Consider the following 17,801-nt stretch of genomic DNA (forward strand, 5'->3'; position numbering starts at 1 on the left):
TACGACAATTGCTTAATGTTCATGCACTTATTCAGATTTGCTTACGATACTAGCGGCAGGACCTTGAGGTGTTATCTCCTGAGTGATATGAAAATATTTAGCGATTGTAGGAAAATAGCCAATGTTTTATAAATTGTAGTGACCTTCGGTAGCTTTTAAATCTTGATGACATACAATATCGTAAACATTATATTTCCATTATCGTAATGACCGTAGGGCAGAATACTTATAAATCCCATTATATGCAATGATGCAAGGTAATGACAATATGGTGTACAGGACTGTAAGAAACAAAATTATTAAAATAGATTTCAGGCTCGGAATTTTCAGATATATTAAAACACCGAAAACGGGATACCAGTGCATAATTAAAGAATGTGTATGGAATCAAATCTCTTAGACCATTCTGGAAATGATCTAAGAGGTTGAAGCGGTTCACCTAGGAGAACCGCTTATGTAGTGACCTATCAACATATAGTTTCAATATTTACTAATAATCCTCTTTCGCGAGTCGGAAATGGAATCCCTTGCTGCAATTCCCGAAATGTAATACTGAAGTAATAGAGAGGATCGCCCAGGATCGCTTCGTACATCGCCTTGTATTTTTATGTAGGCAAATCATTACGAGTTCTAGGAAAAGTTGTCGTTTCGTGTATAGTGAAATCAGAGAAATATCATCAGTGAGCCTGATACCACTGCTCTGGTCATGCCCTTAATTTTAGGATCGTGTGTAGACCGTTCAACTGGTATGGTGTACGTGGCGCGTGATAAATCAACGCATTTTGGTATAGGCATACGCGACCGGCGATGCGCGACGATTCGCCCGCGTGACCCCGTTCCCACGAGCTGAGCACCGCACCAGGTGCGATCCAGCGACCTCTAGCATTCGGTGAACAATACCATCGGTGTCCTTGACTAGTTGCTCCGAAACAAGTGATTACAAAGCAAACACGATCTTCGCGAAATCCTCTGAAAACACGCGAGATATGGCAAATGTTATTTTACAATTCAATAGTAATCATAGAATGCGCAATTCTCTAGACTGATACATAGTCATAAGTCTATGACGTTAAGACCAGTACTTTGTTATGAAAGCTATTAGTAGGTACATTATCCAAAAGTTTAAAGTCTTCACGTCATATATGATCTACCTAATCTTAATAGATACTAAATAATAGTAACTGCACAGTAGTAGGCACAATTACATCAAATTCGTTCTTGCGAATATATTTGTCTGTTTATTACTGACCAGATATTACGGGAAGACGAGATGACGTCAATGCAACGTAACGGATAGGTTATTATGGAATTGCGGCATCACAAGACTTAGAGTTTCCACTTTAGAGTGGGCTAAACCCCGAGGCACGGATACGAGGCGATGCCGTAACCGAGGAGCGGCAGACAGGTGAAAGTGGCGTAACGACCGCCTGGATACGACCTTGTCTATTCACACAATAAAAAGCAAACCTATTCCGTATCAGTTCATCACATTCTATTATTAATTCGATGATATAAACATCGATCTTTAATCTTGGAGTTTGAGTTGTGGCCTCCCAATGTTACATAAATTCTCAGAACAGAGCGATTGGTAGCCTGTTATTATATTAGGAGTCTTATGTGCTTGTGAAAGGAGTTTGACCGACTCTTAGGATGGTCCAGGATCTACACGCATAAAGATACTAATGGAAGCTAAGTGGGGAAAGCGGAGTCCATAAAATGGAGTTTTTGCTAATTCTCTTTTAATGGATGTAATTGGTATAGCTTGTAGTATCTAAAACGGTAAATTGTATACGTTGTTGATTTTGTAGCATTATATAGTACAGTCTATGTGCACAACGATGACAATCGCAAACTCCAACAGACGACAAACAACGGTGTTTAACATGCAATAATGCAATTTTACCCGTGTATGTAATTGTGTCACACCAGCACTTAGAAGGGTCTAGCAAGGTGTCATGGCGTTGTCCGCGAACTAGGTTGCCTGAGATGGCAGATCGTCCATCTCGCTCGCAACTATCCACGGCAAATCATGCGTGTGTGAAGATTGATAGTTAGAAATGTCTCAAACGGTTCGCAAGTTTCACCTAAACTAAACGACATTGCTGTAATCACGTACCTTTAAAAATACTTTCTTATCGTTGTTGGGGATTATAATAATAGTATAATCAAAATAATGTTCAGTAATTTTAGGATGTTGTGAAGAAGGTCATAAACAACCTTTTAATTTCACAACATTACCTTTTAGACCCAGCTTCACACGGGTGCATTATTGTTGGAATCTTTAATTGCTTTGTAAAGGTTAATGTTTATTATATTAAGAACTCTTGTGTGTATCCTTTACAAATCCAACTCGATTCTTTCCTCTTTACAAAAACCACGTGCGAGTTTTATTTCATTCATTGCTATCTTTAATTTCATCGTTATTATTTGATGCTTAAAATTCTGTAATTTAGTACCTTCTCATATGTATTTCGACATTAATTTTAAGACGTCGTCTATGAATTGTTTAATTTGATCAAAACAAATGCACTAGCTGCGTAGGCGCACAAGAACAGCTGATTGTGCAGCAATGGCGGACGGGGTCGTTGACCGTACTTTCGCCGCTCCCACGGCTGACTCGTTGCTCAATCCTCGCGGGCCTCCAAGAGTCTGCTAATTAGTGTCTCACGTCTATGCATGCTCGTAGGCCTGGACTGTGTTGGCGCTCCGTTACGCCACCTGTGCTTGTACGAAACACCTGTTATTTAATGCGTGATTATTGAATAGTGCACCCGAGAGGGGTGTGGGGGGTTATTAGTTAGAGAGAGACACTTACTAATAGTGTACGATGTTAAGTCGACCTCCACACGATCTCTATAGTTAGTTCCTAGTGAATTGGCCGCTGTAGAATCGCTGGCCTGACTTCGATTTCAGCGCAGTTGGATGTAACATTCCATGATTGACAATAAAAACTTGCTTGCGCTAACGGTACACACTACAAGATGATAGAAGGGGAAGGGGATTGTTAGTAATGTGGAATAATAACCCCATTGCTATCGATGTACCACGTCAGGTTGACCTCCACACAGTTCCGTCTGGATACCATCGTGATGAATTGCTAGTGAATTTGTCACGATGCGCTAGCTGACCTGACCTCATGCTCATTATCATCCTCCACTGGTGTCCTACCAGCGTATACTGTTAGGACAGGCTCCATTCATTATAGCCAATTAAAAAAAGGATGGTATAATGAAGATGCACTCGGCTCAGTTAGCCCATCGTGACGTATTAACCAAGAATTTATAACGGGTCACAGGGAGCTTCTGAGACTTTTTCGGAACTATTCCAATAATTTTGATCGCAACTGGCCCTCACCGAAAGATATGAGACGAATGCAAATAACACTCCAAATTCGCGGAAGGACTTATGGAGCGGCTGAAGGCCAACTCCTGCCAGACGGATATGACTTTAGTCTAAGGACACCGCTAGGGATTCGAATCTCAACTTAGGCCGTCGTAATTTTGATCCCTGTTTGAATTGGACGGGGAATCGATTGGAGGCGGCGCGTGGAGGTCTAACAGGATCATTTTCTAGCAATGGGTGTTAATTAGTCCCTGCCCCCCCACGAAACCTTTGCTATTAATATTACGTTTAATGAATGCAGATATCTTGTTTTGTTTATTTTTTATCACGATGTTTGAAATATGAACAATTTGGTTAGATTAGAATATTGTTGGACAAAGTACAAACGCAGACCACCTTCGGTCGAAATATTTTAATCTTGCTCATTAATCCTTGCCTATGTACACGTGAAAGTGAGTTTGTATGTTTTATAACGCTTAACACCCAATAGTACAACTATCGCCACGAAATTTGGCATAGCAACGTACGACATGAGTCAAATCAAATCAAACTTCTTGCTTATTCTTCTTGTGATGAATCTGCATTCCGAATAAGGGGTAGAATAAAAAATACTTGGCTATTCAAAAGTGCTTATATTAAGTTTATTTGAATAAAAAAAAATCAAATCAAAATATCTTTATTCTTGTTGGTGTATTACAAAACACTTATGTCACTTATGTCAGTCCGGAATACTTTCGAACTTAGAACTCACGAGAAACTCGCCACTTATTCATTTCAAATAAACTTGTACATGATTACAAAGTTACAGATAAGTTTATGTCTTGGAATCGCTATTAACGTGATTTCATGTATCATAGAAGGTTGTTCTAGCCTTTAAAAATATTGTCAAATAGGTTTAAGAAGAATTAAACAACTAATAGACATACTTACTTAATTATTTTTTTTGTTTATACATACAACAATTCATAAGATACAAAAATACAAAAACTCCAAAAAAGATCTACATATCGACTGCGTAAAGAATACGGCGATAGAATCAGAAAATGACTACTCAAATCACGGCAAATAAGTGACGTAAAGAATCGGAAATTTTGATATTCACGTCAGATTTTGCATCGAGAACATATGTTTTTATAATTACAAGCCCGACTCCATAGTGGAGAAATCGACGAAGTTCATCACGACAGTGGTGAAGAAGTTGATATACCCTGAAATCGATGATGAGGAAGCCGCCTACGACAGGGATGATGACCTGGTAAGGTTGTGATTGGCTAGTGATACAAGTAGATAGCTAGATGCAGCAAATTAATATTACATCAGTGTGGATGTTGATGTTTTTAACAATTAAACCATTTTTGACTACAGATCCCTTAAAGATAATGTTATAGAAATTAAAACATAAGATTTTATCCCTTCTGAACTCGATACAAACCTTAAGTAGTACATATATAATCGTCTTGCTGATAATTCATATTTGAAGCACATTAAATAGTATGACTGGAGCGGGAACACAGCGACTATTTTATTAAAAATGTGAATAATAGTGTTATAGGAGTATATTTCCTAAAAGAGCTCACAACCACAGTAATCTTAGTCAAAAGTGACACATAAAAAATAGCTATCAAAAACACAAAGTTTATTAAAACTATGTATTCTTGATATCTATTTTTATATGTTACTTTTGACTAAGATTTTCTCGCTGTGAACGCTTTTGGGAAATATAAAAGTTTATTAAAAGTATGGTGGACCAGCTGCCAACTACAAATAGTATATAATAAATAATTATATACGGACAAATTGATAGTAGCAATTTCGAACCTCACAACTTCTTGTATCTACAATTCTGAAATGGCGCATAGTAAATTTTAACTGTTAAATTTTAATATGTTACAATTAAGTATTGTTAGTAACAGCATTACATAATTAACCACTGTCTTTACAATTTTGTACACTCCTGACTTCCTTCAATTCCTCGCAAATTCTTATTTCCAAATTCAATTAATTAAATTATACTAATTAAACAAAATTGGTATCAAACCTACACCTATTAAAACAATCATTATATAGTATAAAATAAGGTCTGTCTGTCCGTCCCTATGTATGCTTAAATCTTTAAAACTACGCAACGGATTTTGAAGCGTTTTTTTTAAATAGATAGAGTGATTTAAGAGGAAGGTTTATACGTAATACATGTACACCAGTGCGAAGCCGGGGACCCACCCCGGCTAACTAGTAACTAGTGGTAAATAAAGTGGAAGTTGTGAGAGTGAATATATGGATGTTTGTTACTTTTTTCACGCAAATACTACTTAGTATATTTTAATAAAACTTTACAACAATATAGCCTATTGATCAGAATTATACAGGCTGTAAGTTTTACGTGGCTGATCCCGCAGGCATAGCTAGTATTGAAGTCATGTTTCAAAGAATTGTATGAAACAAAATAAAAATCTTTCCATTTGATTTTGTAGTAGAAAATTACTCTAGTTTACTATAACTATGTTATTTGTTAGTTACATAATTAGCTAGTTTCTCACGTACATAGGCAAAATATATGATAGTCACGTTCCTATATACTATTACTTGGCTGTAGATTATTAATTGTGTTATGCTAAATTGATATTGTATTGATTTCTACAAGTCCACTATTTTAGATTATCGCATATTTAAATATGGAAAACACGACAACAGTGATGTAAGGATTATCTTTGGATCAGTCCTAATCGCCGATTATACAATATTATATACATAATTTGTAATCAGTAATTGTTATTCAGGATTTTTCAATATTAAAATTATCAGAATAGTATTAAAATATATTGTAATATACAGAAGAATGTTTATATCTATACATATAAATAAAATTGGTGTGTCTGTTTGTAATATTGAAATAACCGTTTTTTACTACATGCATATGAATATAAATACGGTACATATACCAAATTATACACTGTTATATTAAAATAGGTACATATTATTGGCTAGTAATTATTGTCATGTATACACGTATGTAACACATGTTATCGTGAGTGCGATGGTGACCATGGACCATGGGAAACATAATTAGTTCCATGTGGACATTTACAATTAGATATACTAACTCGCCTGAGCATATAGAACTATATCTGTTGTGTTAGCAGGAATGAACCGCGTGCAGGTCGACCTGACAAAATATATTGGGTTCGAATCCTCGCACGATGTATTCATAAGTATGATGCATTTATTGTTCTCTATAGTATAAACTAATATATTAATAGTCTCAGAACCAAAATTACATTTGTCTTTGTTCAGAGTAATTTTATACTTTGCTACGGTTGCCATAAATTTTGCTATATTAGCATCAAAGTAAGCTTATTATTTGTATTTGTCTGAGTGTTTTCTATATATATTATGTATGTACAAAAAAAGTATTTATATCAGTTGTCTAGTACCCATAATATGAGGTCTGCTTAGCTTGGAACTAGATGGCGCTGTGTAAAATGTCGTAGGTTTGTTTTATTGAGGGTTTTGGGCTATCGTCAGATGCTAAGACCTGTAGCACTGTGACCTGCATAGATCTATTGTGCTCTCCCTTTTTCACCACCGAGACCGATTAGGGAAAAGTAGCAGTGCGACCTGCATTGATCTATTGTGCTCGCCCTTGTTCAAAGCTCGCTACCTAGATCCATAAGAAATAAAAATTGAAGAATATTTTAGGAGCTATGTTTTTTATCTCCTCAGGATAGAATGTATACTTCCCAAAGGAGATATTTCGTTTATGCATGAGTGGGCTATAACCACATAGGATGTGTTGTTCTAAGTTAAGAAAGATAATAAAATAATCACGGATATATGGAAATCGCATAATTTCCTGCAGAATAACATCCAATTATGAATACTAATGGAATTGGGATTACCAGTAGTAATAAATATGTTACCTACATTTGCGACTGACCACCGTAATAAAGGAAATCTAATCGCAATATCTAATAATTGATGATTTTATATGAATTTCTGTGATTATACAGCGTACCTAATACAAGTGTTTGTTATTACAAAGGTCAAACGTATTAAATATTTAATAAAAACATGTTATTATTAAATTGCATGGATATAAATTATTATTATTATTACATATTATATAAGCAAGTCTTGACATTTGCATAAATTAAAATACAAAAATTCTTCAATTTTTTATTTCCCAATTACGCTTCTGAAGAAATATTTTGATTTAAAAATTTGAAACTGCATACATGCAGTTGCAAATAGTAGATAAAAATTGTTTCGCAATACTTATTATTAATTTCATTTATTAAATTTAACATTAACAAATTTTACAGCCTCGGTGGTCTAGCGGTTAAGACACCGCCTTACTCCTGATAGTCGCGGGTTCGATTCCTCGCACTAACTATGTATTTATATCAATTCAGGCTCTACTTAGCTTAGGACTAGATGGCACTGAGTAAATTGTCGTGGGTTAGTATTATTAATTGAGTTTGAAATTGTACAACAAATCATCATACTTACCAGTAGGTACATTGATTAACTAGCTGTTCCTGCGACTTCGTCCGCGTGGAATTTAACTTTATTTTTTTTTATAAAACATTTTTTCTAAAATAAAAGTAGCCTAAGTTGCTCCTTATTACATCAGCTACCTGCCAAAAAAAAGTCCCGTCAAAATCGGTCCAGCCATTTCAGAGATTAGCCGGAACAAACAGACAGACAGACAAAATTTGTAAATAATGATATAAGCCTGTACAATAAAACCGTCATTTAGCCTGTATCGTCGGCTACAAATTCTTCCATGTGCAGTTTCACTGACGATACTCTACTTTCCTAGTTATATTTTAATATAATTGTAAGAATCGGCCTCCATCCCGGAGCTGCCAATGGTGTAGATAAATAAGTAATAAATATGTTTCAGATAAAATATATTTTTTTGAAAGTCCTTCTCGGCTGGAATATAATCCATGACGTACAAATAGGTTGTAAGTTGTCCATTCAAACGATGACCACCTTAGTAGTAAATCAACGTGTAGATCTCTTTCTCTCGCAATGCGATATCGGACTCCTCGCTCTCCGCCGCCACCAGCCCTCCACGCGACGGTAACGCTTTTGCGTGACCAAAAAATCCGAATACTATGGCAGTTTAACTTACAAAACAATTAACATTTCCATATGTGCTCTTGGCCCATGTTCAGCAACAGGTCAAGGTAATATATCCTTTGGAAAGAAGTTTACACTCTATCCTGAGGAGATAAAAACCATCGCTCGTAAATACCCTTCAATTCTTTTCCCTGAGGGGTCTAGGTAGAGAACTCTGAAAAATGGCGAGCACGATAGATATATGTAGGTCGCAGTGCTACAGGTCAAAGTGACCCATTTTGCTCCCAGTCCAAAACTTCTTAGATGGTTGCGATAATTGTTATCAAGACTAGTGAAAACTGCGGCTCCGAGGGTGAGTTTGAGATGCAGCGCACTGGCAAAGGAGTAAAAAATGAGGTCATTTTTCTCGGTTCAAATTGCTATAAAAAAATAGTTAAACCTATATATTGAAGATAAGAAATAGTCAGCTGGTTATAGGCTACGATCATAAAAAACTAAACCAAGTGACTTGGTTATAGTCTGCGGCCAACGGGATTGAAATTGTTTAAACTTATTACTGAATACAGTTTTCGCTCGAGATTTTTTAAATTTGAATAAAAAGCCGAGAAATTAGTGTCGAGAACTCTCGAACAAATAAAATATGTCGATAAATCGAAAACTGAACAATACGCGTCTTACTTTTGTAACTTGTCTGATCTTACTTAATTTCAGACAACATCTTAGCTTAGTGTAGCTAAGTTGACCTTACTTAATGGTGTTTTTCTGTACTCATTGTTAGGACAACGGTGTTAATGATGTTTTTAGCTAATTGGAGGTCACTGACCCAGACATGTGACATCATGCCAACTTGGCCATTTGTGTTCGGTTGTTCAAAATACGGATATGTTTTTTTATATGTTTATCATTATTATTACTAATGAATTGGTGCACCCGCTTGCTTTAACGAAATGAAATTAATTACAAATATTTTATAAAATATTTTTTAATTAAATTCATCCCATATAGAAGGGGTGTGTATATGTTTGTTAGTTTGCATAGAACTTTTATTAAGAATGCGTACACGTACGTACTAGATGTCGCAGCGGCGATATCGTTTCATTTTGTTCCTGTATATATGTGTAAGCTATTTTCTAAAAATAAACCCTTTTTCTTAATTCAACAATCCAACATCACTGGTTGTTTTATATATTTATCACCAGAGGATGCTGTGGTAGTCGTTAGAGTAGTGTTGGGTTGTACAGGATGAAATTTGTGCGACGAAGTAGTGGTAACGGCTAGTGTAATATTCATTTGTAGATAATTGCTAGGGTTGTAACTATTATTTAAACTTTCTGCGTATGCCAGAAACTGGCGCTGAATTGTAATTAATTGTTGCCTTTTTAACGCTAACCCTGGACCACTCCACACCGTGGGCACGCATCGAAGTCAGGGTCACTACCGTTCTCCAGATGGGTAAGACTCGTGTGAATGTAGTACGTAACTTGTATGTAAGGTGTAAAAATAGTGTAAGCAAAAAAAACTGGAATAAAAGGCTAAAAGGAAAGCAAAATAAAAATTTAAAAAAAAACAGGTATGAGTTATCATCGGCCAAAAGGAATGGCTATTACTTTACAATAAAAAAAAGATAACTTTTAGATTTTGAGAAGAATTGAAAAATGTGTATATTTGTGTATACAACACTTTTTTATTTGAATTAACGCAATGCCTGAAAGTTAATGATGAACTTACATTTTAGCTGTTTTTAATATATAATTATATGTATAGTTTTTATACTATATATGTGTTAAAAATAATGGGGAGAATCATTATTTATATCTGTTTTGGGGCTAGAAAATGCATGTGATTATTACTTATAATTATATTTTTCTTTTGATTCGACTAACAAATACCTCTCTCCACAAAATTATGGTTATATAATTATTTGCATATAAAAAAATATTAGTGTTTTATTAAAATAAACCACAGATTATTATACAAATATATTTATATACATTTAAAATTCATCCAAAACTGAACTTCTACTGATCTCTATCAGCCATCTTTTGGTTATTTTATGTCAGTTTCTTACAGCCGACGTGACTGAGCTCACTCTTGTTTTATGCATATCATCATTCCAAAATTATAGTAATATACATATTAAAGTTACCAACAAAACATTCACTATGGTTGTAATCACGCGCAAATAGTTCAAGTATATATACATAGAGTTTAATTACTAGTTGCCACGGCAAAAGTAGCTTGTTTCACATTTAGCACTAATGTAAGAAAGTGAAAATAAATTTCTAACTGTAATATATAAGGCAATGCGTTAATTCTTCTACACGCTGTATTATTTAATGTATAAATATATGAACAATTGTGTAAATGTATGTAGATTATATATATTTTAAATATAGTACATTTATATAGATATATAATTATAAATATTTACCATTCTCGATAATACTTTATAATTCACCCCCTTGAAATTACATTATCAAATCTTGGACCATTATTGAATTTTTAAGTTGCAAATATCAGATGGTATTAAAATTGGTGATATGTTTAAAACTACAAAAGTCATAAATATATCACCATATTTCGTAAACGTATTATTGTATTTGACTGTATATTCAATCTCTTTTGTTAATAAGAAGTTTTAATAATAGTAATAGTCCAGGACAATTGACAGAATATTATAAAAATATTTTTTTAAATGAAACTATTGTTTTGTTTGTAGGTGATGCAACAAGACGTCAAGAAGGAGAATCCTCTGCAGTTCAAATTCCGCGCCAAATTCTATCCGGAGGACGTGGCAGACGAACTTATACAAGAGATCACACTGAAGCTGTTCTATCTTCAGGTACGAAAACACATTATTGACTTGCTGTAGTTGTTGAGTATCAATTTTAATTTCGGAGTTGAGTTGAGTGAGTACCCTTGATGCTCAATACTTAAACCATTATGAGGAATATACCCTAATTACATAATGACTATTTGTAATTGGTGTTTATTATTTTTTTTTGTTTATTGCTTTACCAAAAGGCGGCCTTATCGCTAAAAGTAATATATTATAGACAACGTGGGGTTAATAGTCTAAGAATCTCACACACCCCCTCGATGCCCCTTCGGCAGGGGACGATGTTTTGAAGATTTTTCCACACAATAAAATCAAATCGGAAATCATTTATATATGTAGGATATTTTAGCCGCTTATGAACGTCAAGTTGTGTTAATATTTATTCCATAGCGCTTTTTTTGCTTTCCCTACCTAATATACAGATTCAAAGCAAGAAAAACAACTGATTACCTTCTTTTTGTAATTTATTTACATACTTAAGTATCATCATCATCTGCTTCTTCCTTATCCCATTTATTTGGGGTCGGCGTAATATGTTTTTCTCTTCCATTCATCTCTGTTCGCAGTCATTTCGTTATTTACTCCCTTTCTCACCATATCATCTTTCACACAGTCCATCCATCTCTTTTTCGGTCTTCCTCTACCCTTATAACCATCCACATTCAAATGTAACACCGTCCTTAGGATATGATCTTCATTCATACTTAAGTATATATGTCTAATATTGTAAATTCTAAAAAAAGCAACTTGTTAACGACTTTTTTAACACAATTTGGTAATATAGGTGAAGAACGCAATCCTCTCGGATGAAATCTACTGTCCGCCAGAGACGTCGGTGCTGCTGGCGTCGTACGCGGTGCAGGCGAGGCATGGCGACCACAACTCCAACATCCACGGTCAAGGGTTCCTGGCCAACGACCGCCTGCTGCCGCAGCGAGTCACCGATCAGCATAAGGTAACCAGTTTGATTACACTCTATCCTGAGGAGATAAAACCATCGTTCATAATAATATACTTCAGTTCTTATCCCTGAAGTCTTTGTAGCGAACTTTGAAAAAGGGCGAGCACAATACATCTATGTAGGTCGCAGTGCTACAAGTTCAAGCACCTGACATTAGCCAAACAACCTAATAAAAAAAAACAGTTTGATGACTAGAGATAGAAATAATCTTTTTTCAAATAAACTTAACGTAAGCACTTTTGAATAGTCATATTTTTTTATTCTACCACTCATTTGGAACGTAGATTTATCATAAGAAGAAACCTGCTTGCTGCTCTATTAATTAAATAAATGTTGTTCTAAACCTTACTAAGGATAAGGCATGCGACAATCGACATTTAAACCGATACGCGCTCAATCTTTGTGCAATCAGATAATAATCTTCTAGTTTCAAGCTAATATATATACATACCTAATATACAAAGACAACCGACCAATACAAGCAATTATACTCATGAATACCGTGCAAAGAACCCGCGACCATCGGTACTAAGGCGGTGTGCTCAACCACTAGGCCACCGAGGTAGTTTATGCCAGAGTGACTGCAAAACCTCGGCAAGCACAGCACTCGGGTTATTTTATTGTACCTGAAATTATAATGTAATCAACAGATGTCCCGAGATGAATGGGAGCAGAGCATCACGAACTGGTGGCAGGAGCACCGCGGCATGCTGCGCGAGGACGCCATGATGGAGTACCTGAAGATCGCACAGGACCTGGAGATGTACGGTGTGAACTACTTCGAGATCAGGAATAAGAAGAACACGGAACTGTGGCTCGGCGTCGACGCCCTCGGTCTCAATATCTACGAGAAAGATGACAAGTTAGTAATCATTACATAGTATAAAACAAAGTCGCAGTCGCTGTCCGTCCGTCCCTATATATGCTTAAATCTTTAAAACTACGCAACGGATTTTGAAGCGGTTTTTTTAATAGATAAAGTGTTTCAAGAGGAAGGTTTATGTGTATAATACATGTACACCCGGGCGAAGCCGGGGTGGGTCGCTAGTTTTATTATATAGCGACTTCAAAATAATAAATTGATTTAGGCACTATATACCGACTTCAACATAATGATACCTTTATTCCTTCTTGCAATTAGCTGTAAGTTTATATTGTGTTAATTGAATACATAAATTTACAATCGTTACAAACATATATTTTTGTACATAAATTTATGATATATTGTTCTAACATATCTAAAAATTTATAATATTAATTTAATCTTTGGCATGATCGGTGTAATTCATATATACTTTATAATGCCCTACGATTTGACATATTTGAAATTTAGGCTGCTGATATACAGTTTTCAGTTTTCAACATGTCATTATAGTTTGTAATTTTATTTTCTAAACAGATTTGAATAAATAAAATAAGTTAAATGTGAAGGTTGTTTAAAATAAATTACTGTTTCTTAGATTAGGTTACAAAAGCACGCAATAACTTGTTTGTCACATTAGAATGTCTCGAAATTGTTTTATGAGAAAACAGTTTCAATTTACGATATTATTATCTGAGTTTCTTGTAATTTCTTCTTAGCTCAGAGCTGACGGTAGTTTTTGACATATAAAAAAGATTCTGTAATAGACCAACATGAATAAAGATATTTTGATTTTATTTGTGCTCTATGATATTTGCAGGCTGACACCCAAAATCGGCTTCCCCTGGTCTGAGATCCGCAACATCTCTTTCAACGACCGCAAGTTCATCATCAAGCCGATCGACAAGAAGGCGCCGGACTTCGTGTTCTTCGCGCCGCGTGTTCGTGTCAACAAGCGCATCCTGGCGCTGTGTATGGGCAACCACGAGCTCTACATGCGCCGCCGCAAACCCGACACCATCGACGTGCAGCAGATGAAGGCGCAGGCCCGTGAGGAGAAGCTGGCCAAGCAGGCGCAGAGGTGACCTCTCCCACTCTCTTACTCTCTTCTTACACGCGACACAAGCCGAACACCATCGACGTGCAGCAGATGAAGGCGCAGGCCCGTGAGGAGAAGCTTGCCAAGCAGGCGCAGAGGTCACTAACTCTCTTACACTCTCCCACTCTTTCTTACTACTCGTAACCAACGACCATCAAACAGCGTGGTCTGGCGCAAACTAAAAAGAGCATACGACTAATAGAAGTCTTTCAATACTTTTTTCTGAATAATAATAATATATCAGGACAATTCACAGTGTCCTATAGTCGCAAACTAAGCAGAACTTGTGTTATGGATTCTAGACTACTGATATAAATATTTAGATATATTTTTTTAATACTTACATAACCCTGATCGTTACGAACAATTATACTCATAAATACAAATGGTTGTACCGCGCGAAGAATCGAACACGCGACAAGAACTTATTGTTAACATGTACAACATTTTTTGAAAATAATACGAGCTGAGTTTCTCGTCAGTTCTTCTCATCTCGAAATCATTCCGAACTGACGGTAGATTTGACATATCATATGAGTCTGTAATAGACTTACATGAATAAAGATATTTTGAATTTAATTTGAATTTTGAAAAAACGGTGTCTAAACCGCTAGTCTACTGAGGCCGTCAATAATGTGTTACTGTATTACAGAGAGAAGCTGCAATTAGAGATCGCGGCCCGCGAGCGCGCTGAGAAGAAACAGCAAGAGTACGAGGACAGACTGCGGCAGATGCAGGAGGAGATGGAGCGCTCACAGGTCGGCTGTCTCTTTCACACACATTTATATATAACATGTATAGATCTTTTATATATATATATAGCTGCTTTTACATGACATATTCTTTCACGCGCTAACAGGAGCGCGCGTTCAATGTGTTTTCTTTTAAAATTTTAGTTTTTTATTTCACTGATTTTATTTTCTAAAAACACGTTTCATATTTATAAACTATCAATAACTTTACAATTATGTATTTGCTCTACAATCGGATTTACAATGTTACAACCACTGCTTTACAATGTTAACTAATTATTTCAAAAAGGCACTAAAGAAAAAGGGGAAACGAAAGAACGCGTTTTTTCTCGTTTCTTTACATTTACATGCACATTTTCTTCTGCGTGAAAGAGCGTACGTGTAAAGGCAGCTAAAGGCAAACGTAATCGCAGATAGCTGGTTGGTTATTATTGTAATAATGTATAATTAATCGTCCGTCATACTCGTGAACGAGTGCTGCTTGTAGGGACTGGTCTACTCTTATCACTACGACTGATTTAATCTTATTGTGTATTTATATTTGACCCTTATAAATTAGTGTTGGTTGGTAGTTTGTATTCACACATTTCGACTTATAAATGTGAACTTACAAGGATTATTTAAAAGAGCAACACACAAGTTTCTTGCTCGTTCTTCTTGTGAGAGACAGATTTTCCGAATAAGCAGTAGATAAAAAAAAATTGTTAAGACTATTTAAAAGTGCTTAAATTAAGTTTATTTGAATAATGATTTTTTTTTGTCTATTCTATTCTAATGAAGCTCGCATTTTTTACATGTTACATTGTGCAATAAAGAGTAAAAAAATGATTGAGTTTAGTCATGAACTCGGACTCACTGTTACATAAAATATCAAGTTCTGGATATTTGTCTACAAGATCGTTGTACATATTATAATTACTAAAAATTGTAAATCTTGGAATATCATTAAAATTAACCATAATGATTTTGCCACAGGCGAACCTGGTAGAAGCGCAAGACATGATCCGAAGATTGGAGGAGCAGTTAAAATTGCTGCAAGCTGCCAAGGAAGAGCTGGAGCAACGCCAGAACGAGCTGCAAGCGATGATGCAGCGTCTTGAGGAGACCAAGGCGAGCAAAGCTTGTATTATTACCCTAGTGTTGTAACCCTGCACAATAATTTTGATTGGTACCTAAGGAAAATAAGTATTATGTACCTAGGGGGCGTTCAAGTATTACGTAAGCAGATTTATTACAATTATTTACCCCCCATCACTCTTGTCAGCAAAAGTAAGCAAAGCTCTTACATAAACATTTTTCAAATAATGTATTTTTTTTAGCAAAGACAATGTGAGTGTTGCCATTCGTGTAAAAAAGTAAATAACTGCTGATGACGTAATCATCACATAGACTCCCTCACCCCCATGTCATCCAAAGTAAGTAAAGCAATGACCCCTCCGCCTAATAATATTACGAGTAGTATAGAGTTATTAAAGTTGTATGTTTTGGTTTAGAATATGGAAGCAGCGGAGCGCGCTAAACTGGAGGAGGAGATTCGCACCAAGCAGGAGGAGGTGTCGCGCATCCAGCAGGAGGTCGAGGTCAAGGACTCGGAGACACGCCGTCTGCAGGAGGAAGTGGAGGAGGCACGCCGCAAGCAGGTCAGTAACCCTGATCCTAGGTCTCGGTAGTCTAGCGGTTTAGCAAACCACTTTACTTCCGACGTTCGATTGGAGAGCCTTTATGCCGTTGAAATTTCTAAATGTGCTTTGTTGTATTAAGATTTGTTCTGTTTAAAAGAGAGTAAAGGTATAGAGTACACAATATTTTTTTCGGCGTTAATAAATTATTCATTCACGATTTAAGAGCTGTGCTCTTGTCGGAGCTCCCGCCACCTTCCACGATCTTCTATCAATCTTTAGTTATTGTTACAACACGACTCCAACTTTTTCCTTAACCTGCTTGTATAAAAAATATTAACTCTATGTACTAGTAAAAGTATGTATTATAATGAAATAATAACCATATAGCATTAATTTAACATATCTCTAACACTATTCACTAGCATTTTCACATTTCACACTCCTCACCGTTGCTTCTCAATACATTTATGAAAATATCATCTATACCAGGAAAAATATAGACAGTTTCAAAAGAGTTAGTGATTGCACCAATAAAAGCTTACGTAATAATAACAAACTGATTTTACCTAAATGTCGTTTGGCTAAAGTTAGTAATTCGTTTTATGGAAATTGCGTAAGGTTTTACAATAAAATACCAGAGTCTGTTATAAATCTGCCAGAAAAAAGATTTAAATGTCAAATAAAACAGTTCCTTCGCAAAAAAGCTTACTATAAAGTTGAAGAATTCGTTAACGATAATAATGTTTTTATAGAAAAACTTTAAATCCATAGCACTGACAATATTATCTGATTACACTAATAATGAGTGCGTAGCGATTTCTATGTTGATTATCGCATGTAAAAAAAAAACAGCTATTAAAAAGAGCAACACACAAGTTTCTTGCTCGTTTTTCTTGTGATGAATCTGCATTCCGAATGAGTGGTAGAATCAAAATATGACTATTCAAAAGTGCTTGTAATGAGTTTATTTGAATAAAGATTATTTCTATTTCTCTTTAAAATACAACCAGCATATACTGTGCTCAAAGACCGAATGCCGTGGCTTACAAAAGCCCAACTTAGTGGGGGTTATACGCATAGTTTAACAAAACCAAGTAATAATGAAACTACCTTCTTTTAATATTTTTAAATTATCGGATGTTTCTCCAATATCGATGTGAACCCTATCACTTAATGTAGCCGTATTTTGGTCTTCCTCTTTTTCCATCTATTTCCTTCTATAATATTATTAATAAGTTT

The 17,801-nt window shown here is 35.5% G+C and overlaps 1 protein-coding gene across 1 annotated transcript in view; it reads left to right on the forward strand.

Annotated features, from left to right (window-relative positions):
• Positions 1-17,801, forward strand: part of LOC131847365 (moesin/ezrin/radixin homolog 1) — a 47,595-nt gene that overhangs the window by 27,208 nt on the left and 2,586 nt on the right. Inside the window, exons 3-9 of the mRNA XM_059196930.1 lie at positions 11,147-11,269; positions 12,051-12,221; positions 12,878-13,089; positions 13,910-14,170; positions 14,841-14,946; positions 15,916-16,050; positions 16,434-16,580. Coding sequence (XP_059052913.1) covers positions 11,147-11,269; positions 12,051-12,221; positions 12,878-13,089; positions 13,910-14,170; positions 14,841-14,946; positions 15,916-16,050; positions 16,434-16,580 — 1,155 coding nt within the window. The remainder of the gene's footprint in view (positions 1-11,146; positions 11,270-12,050; positions 12,222-12,877; positions 13,090-13,909; positions 14,171-14,840; positions 14,947-15,915; positions 16,051-16,433; positions 16,581-17,801) is intronic.

The sequence above is a fragment of the Achroia grisella genome, unplaced genomic scaffold (assembly GCF_030625045.1).
Source record: "Achroia grisella isolate CSIRO2021 unplaced genomic scaffold, CSIRO_AGI_Agris_v1 utg524, whole genome shotgun sequence".
Classification (NCBI taxonomy): Eukaryota; Metazoa; Arthropoda; class Insecta; order Lepidoptera; family Pyralidae; genus Achroia; species Achroia grisella.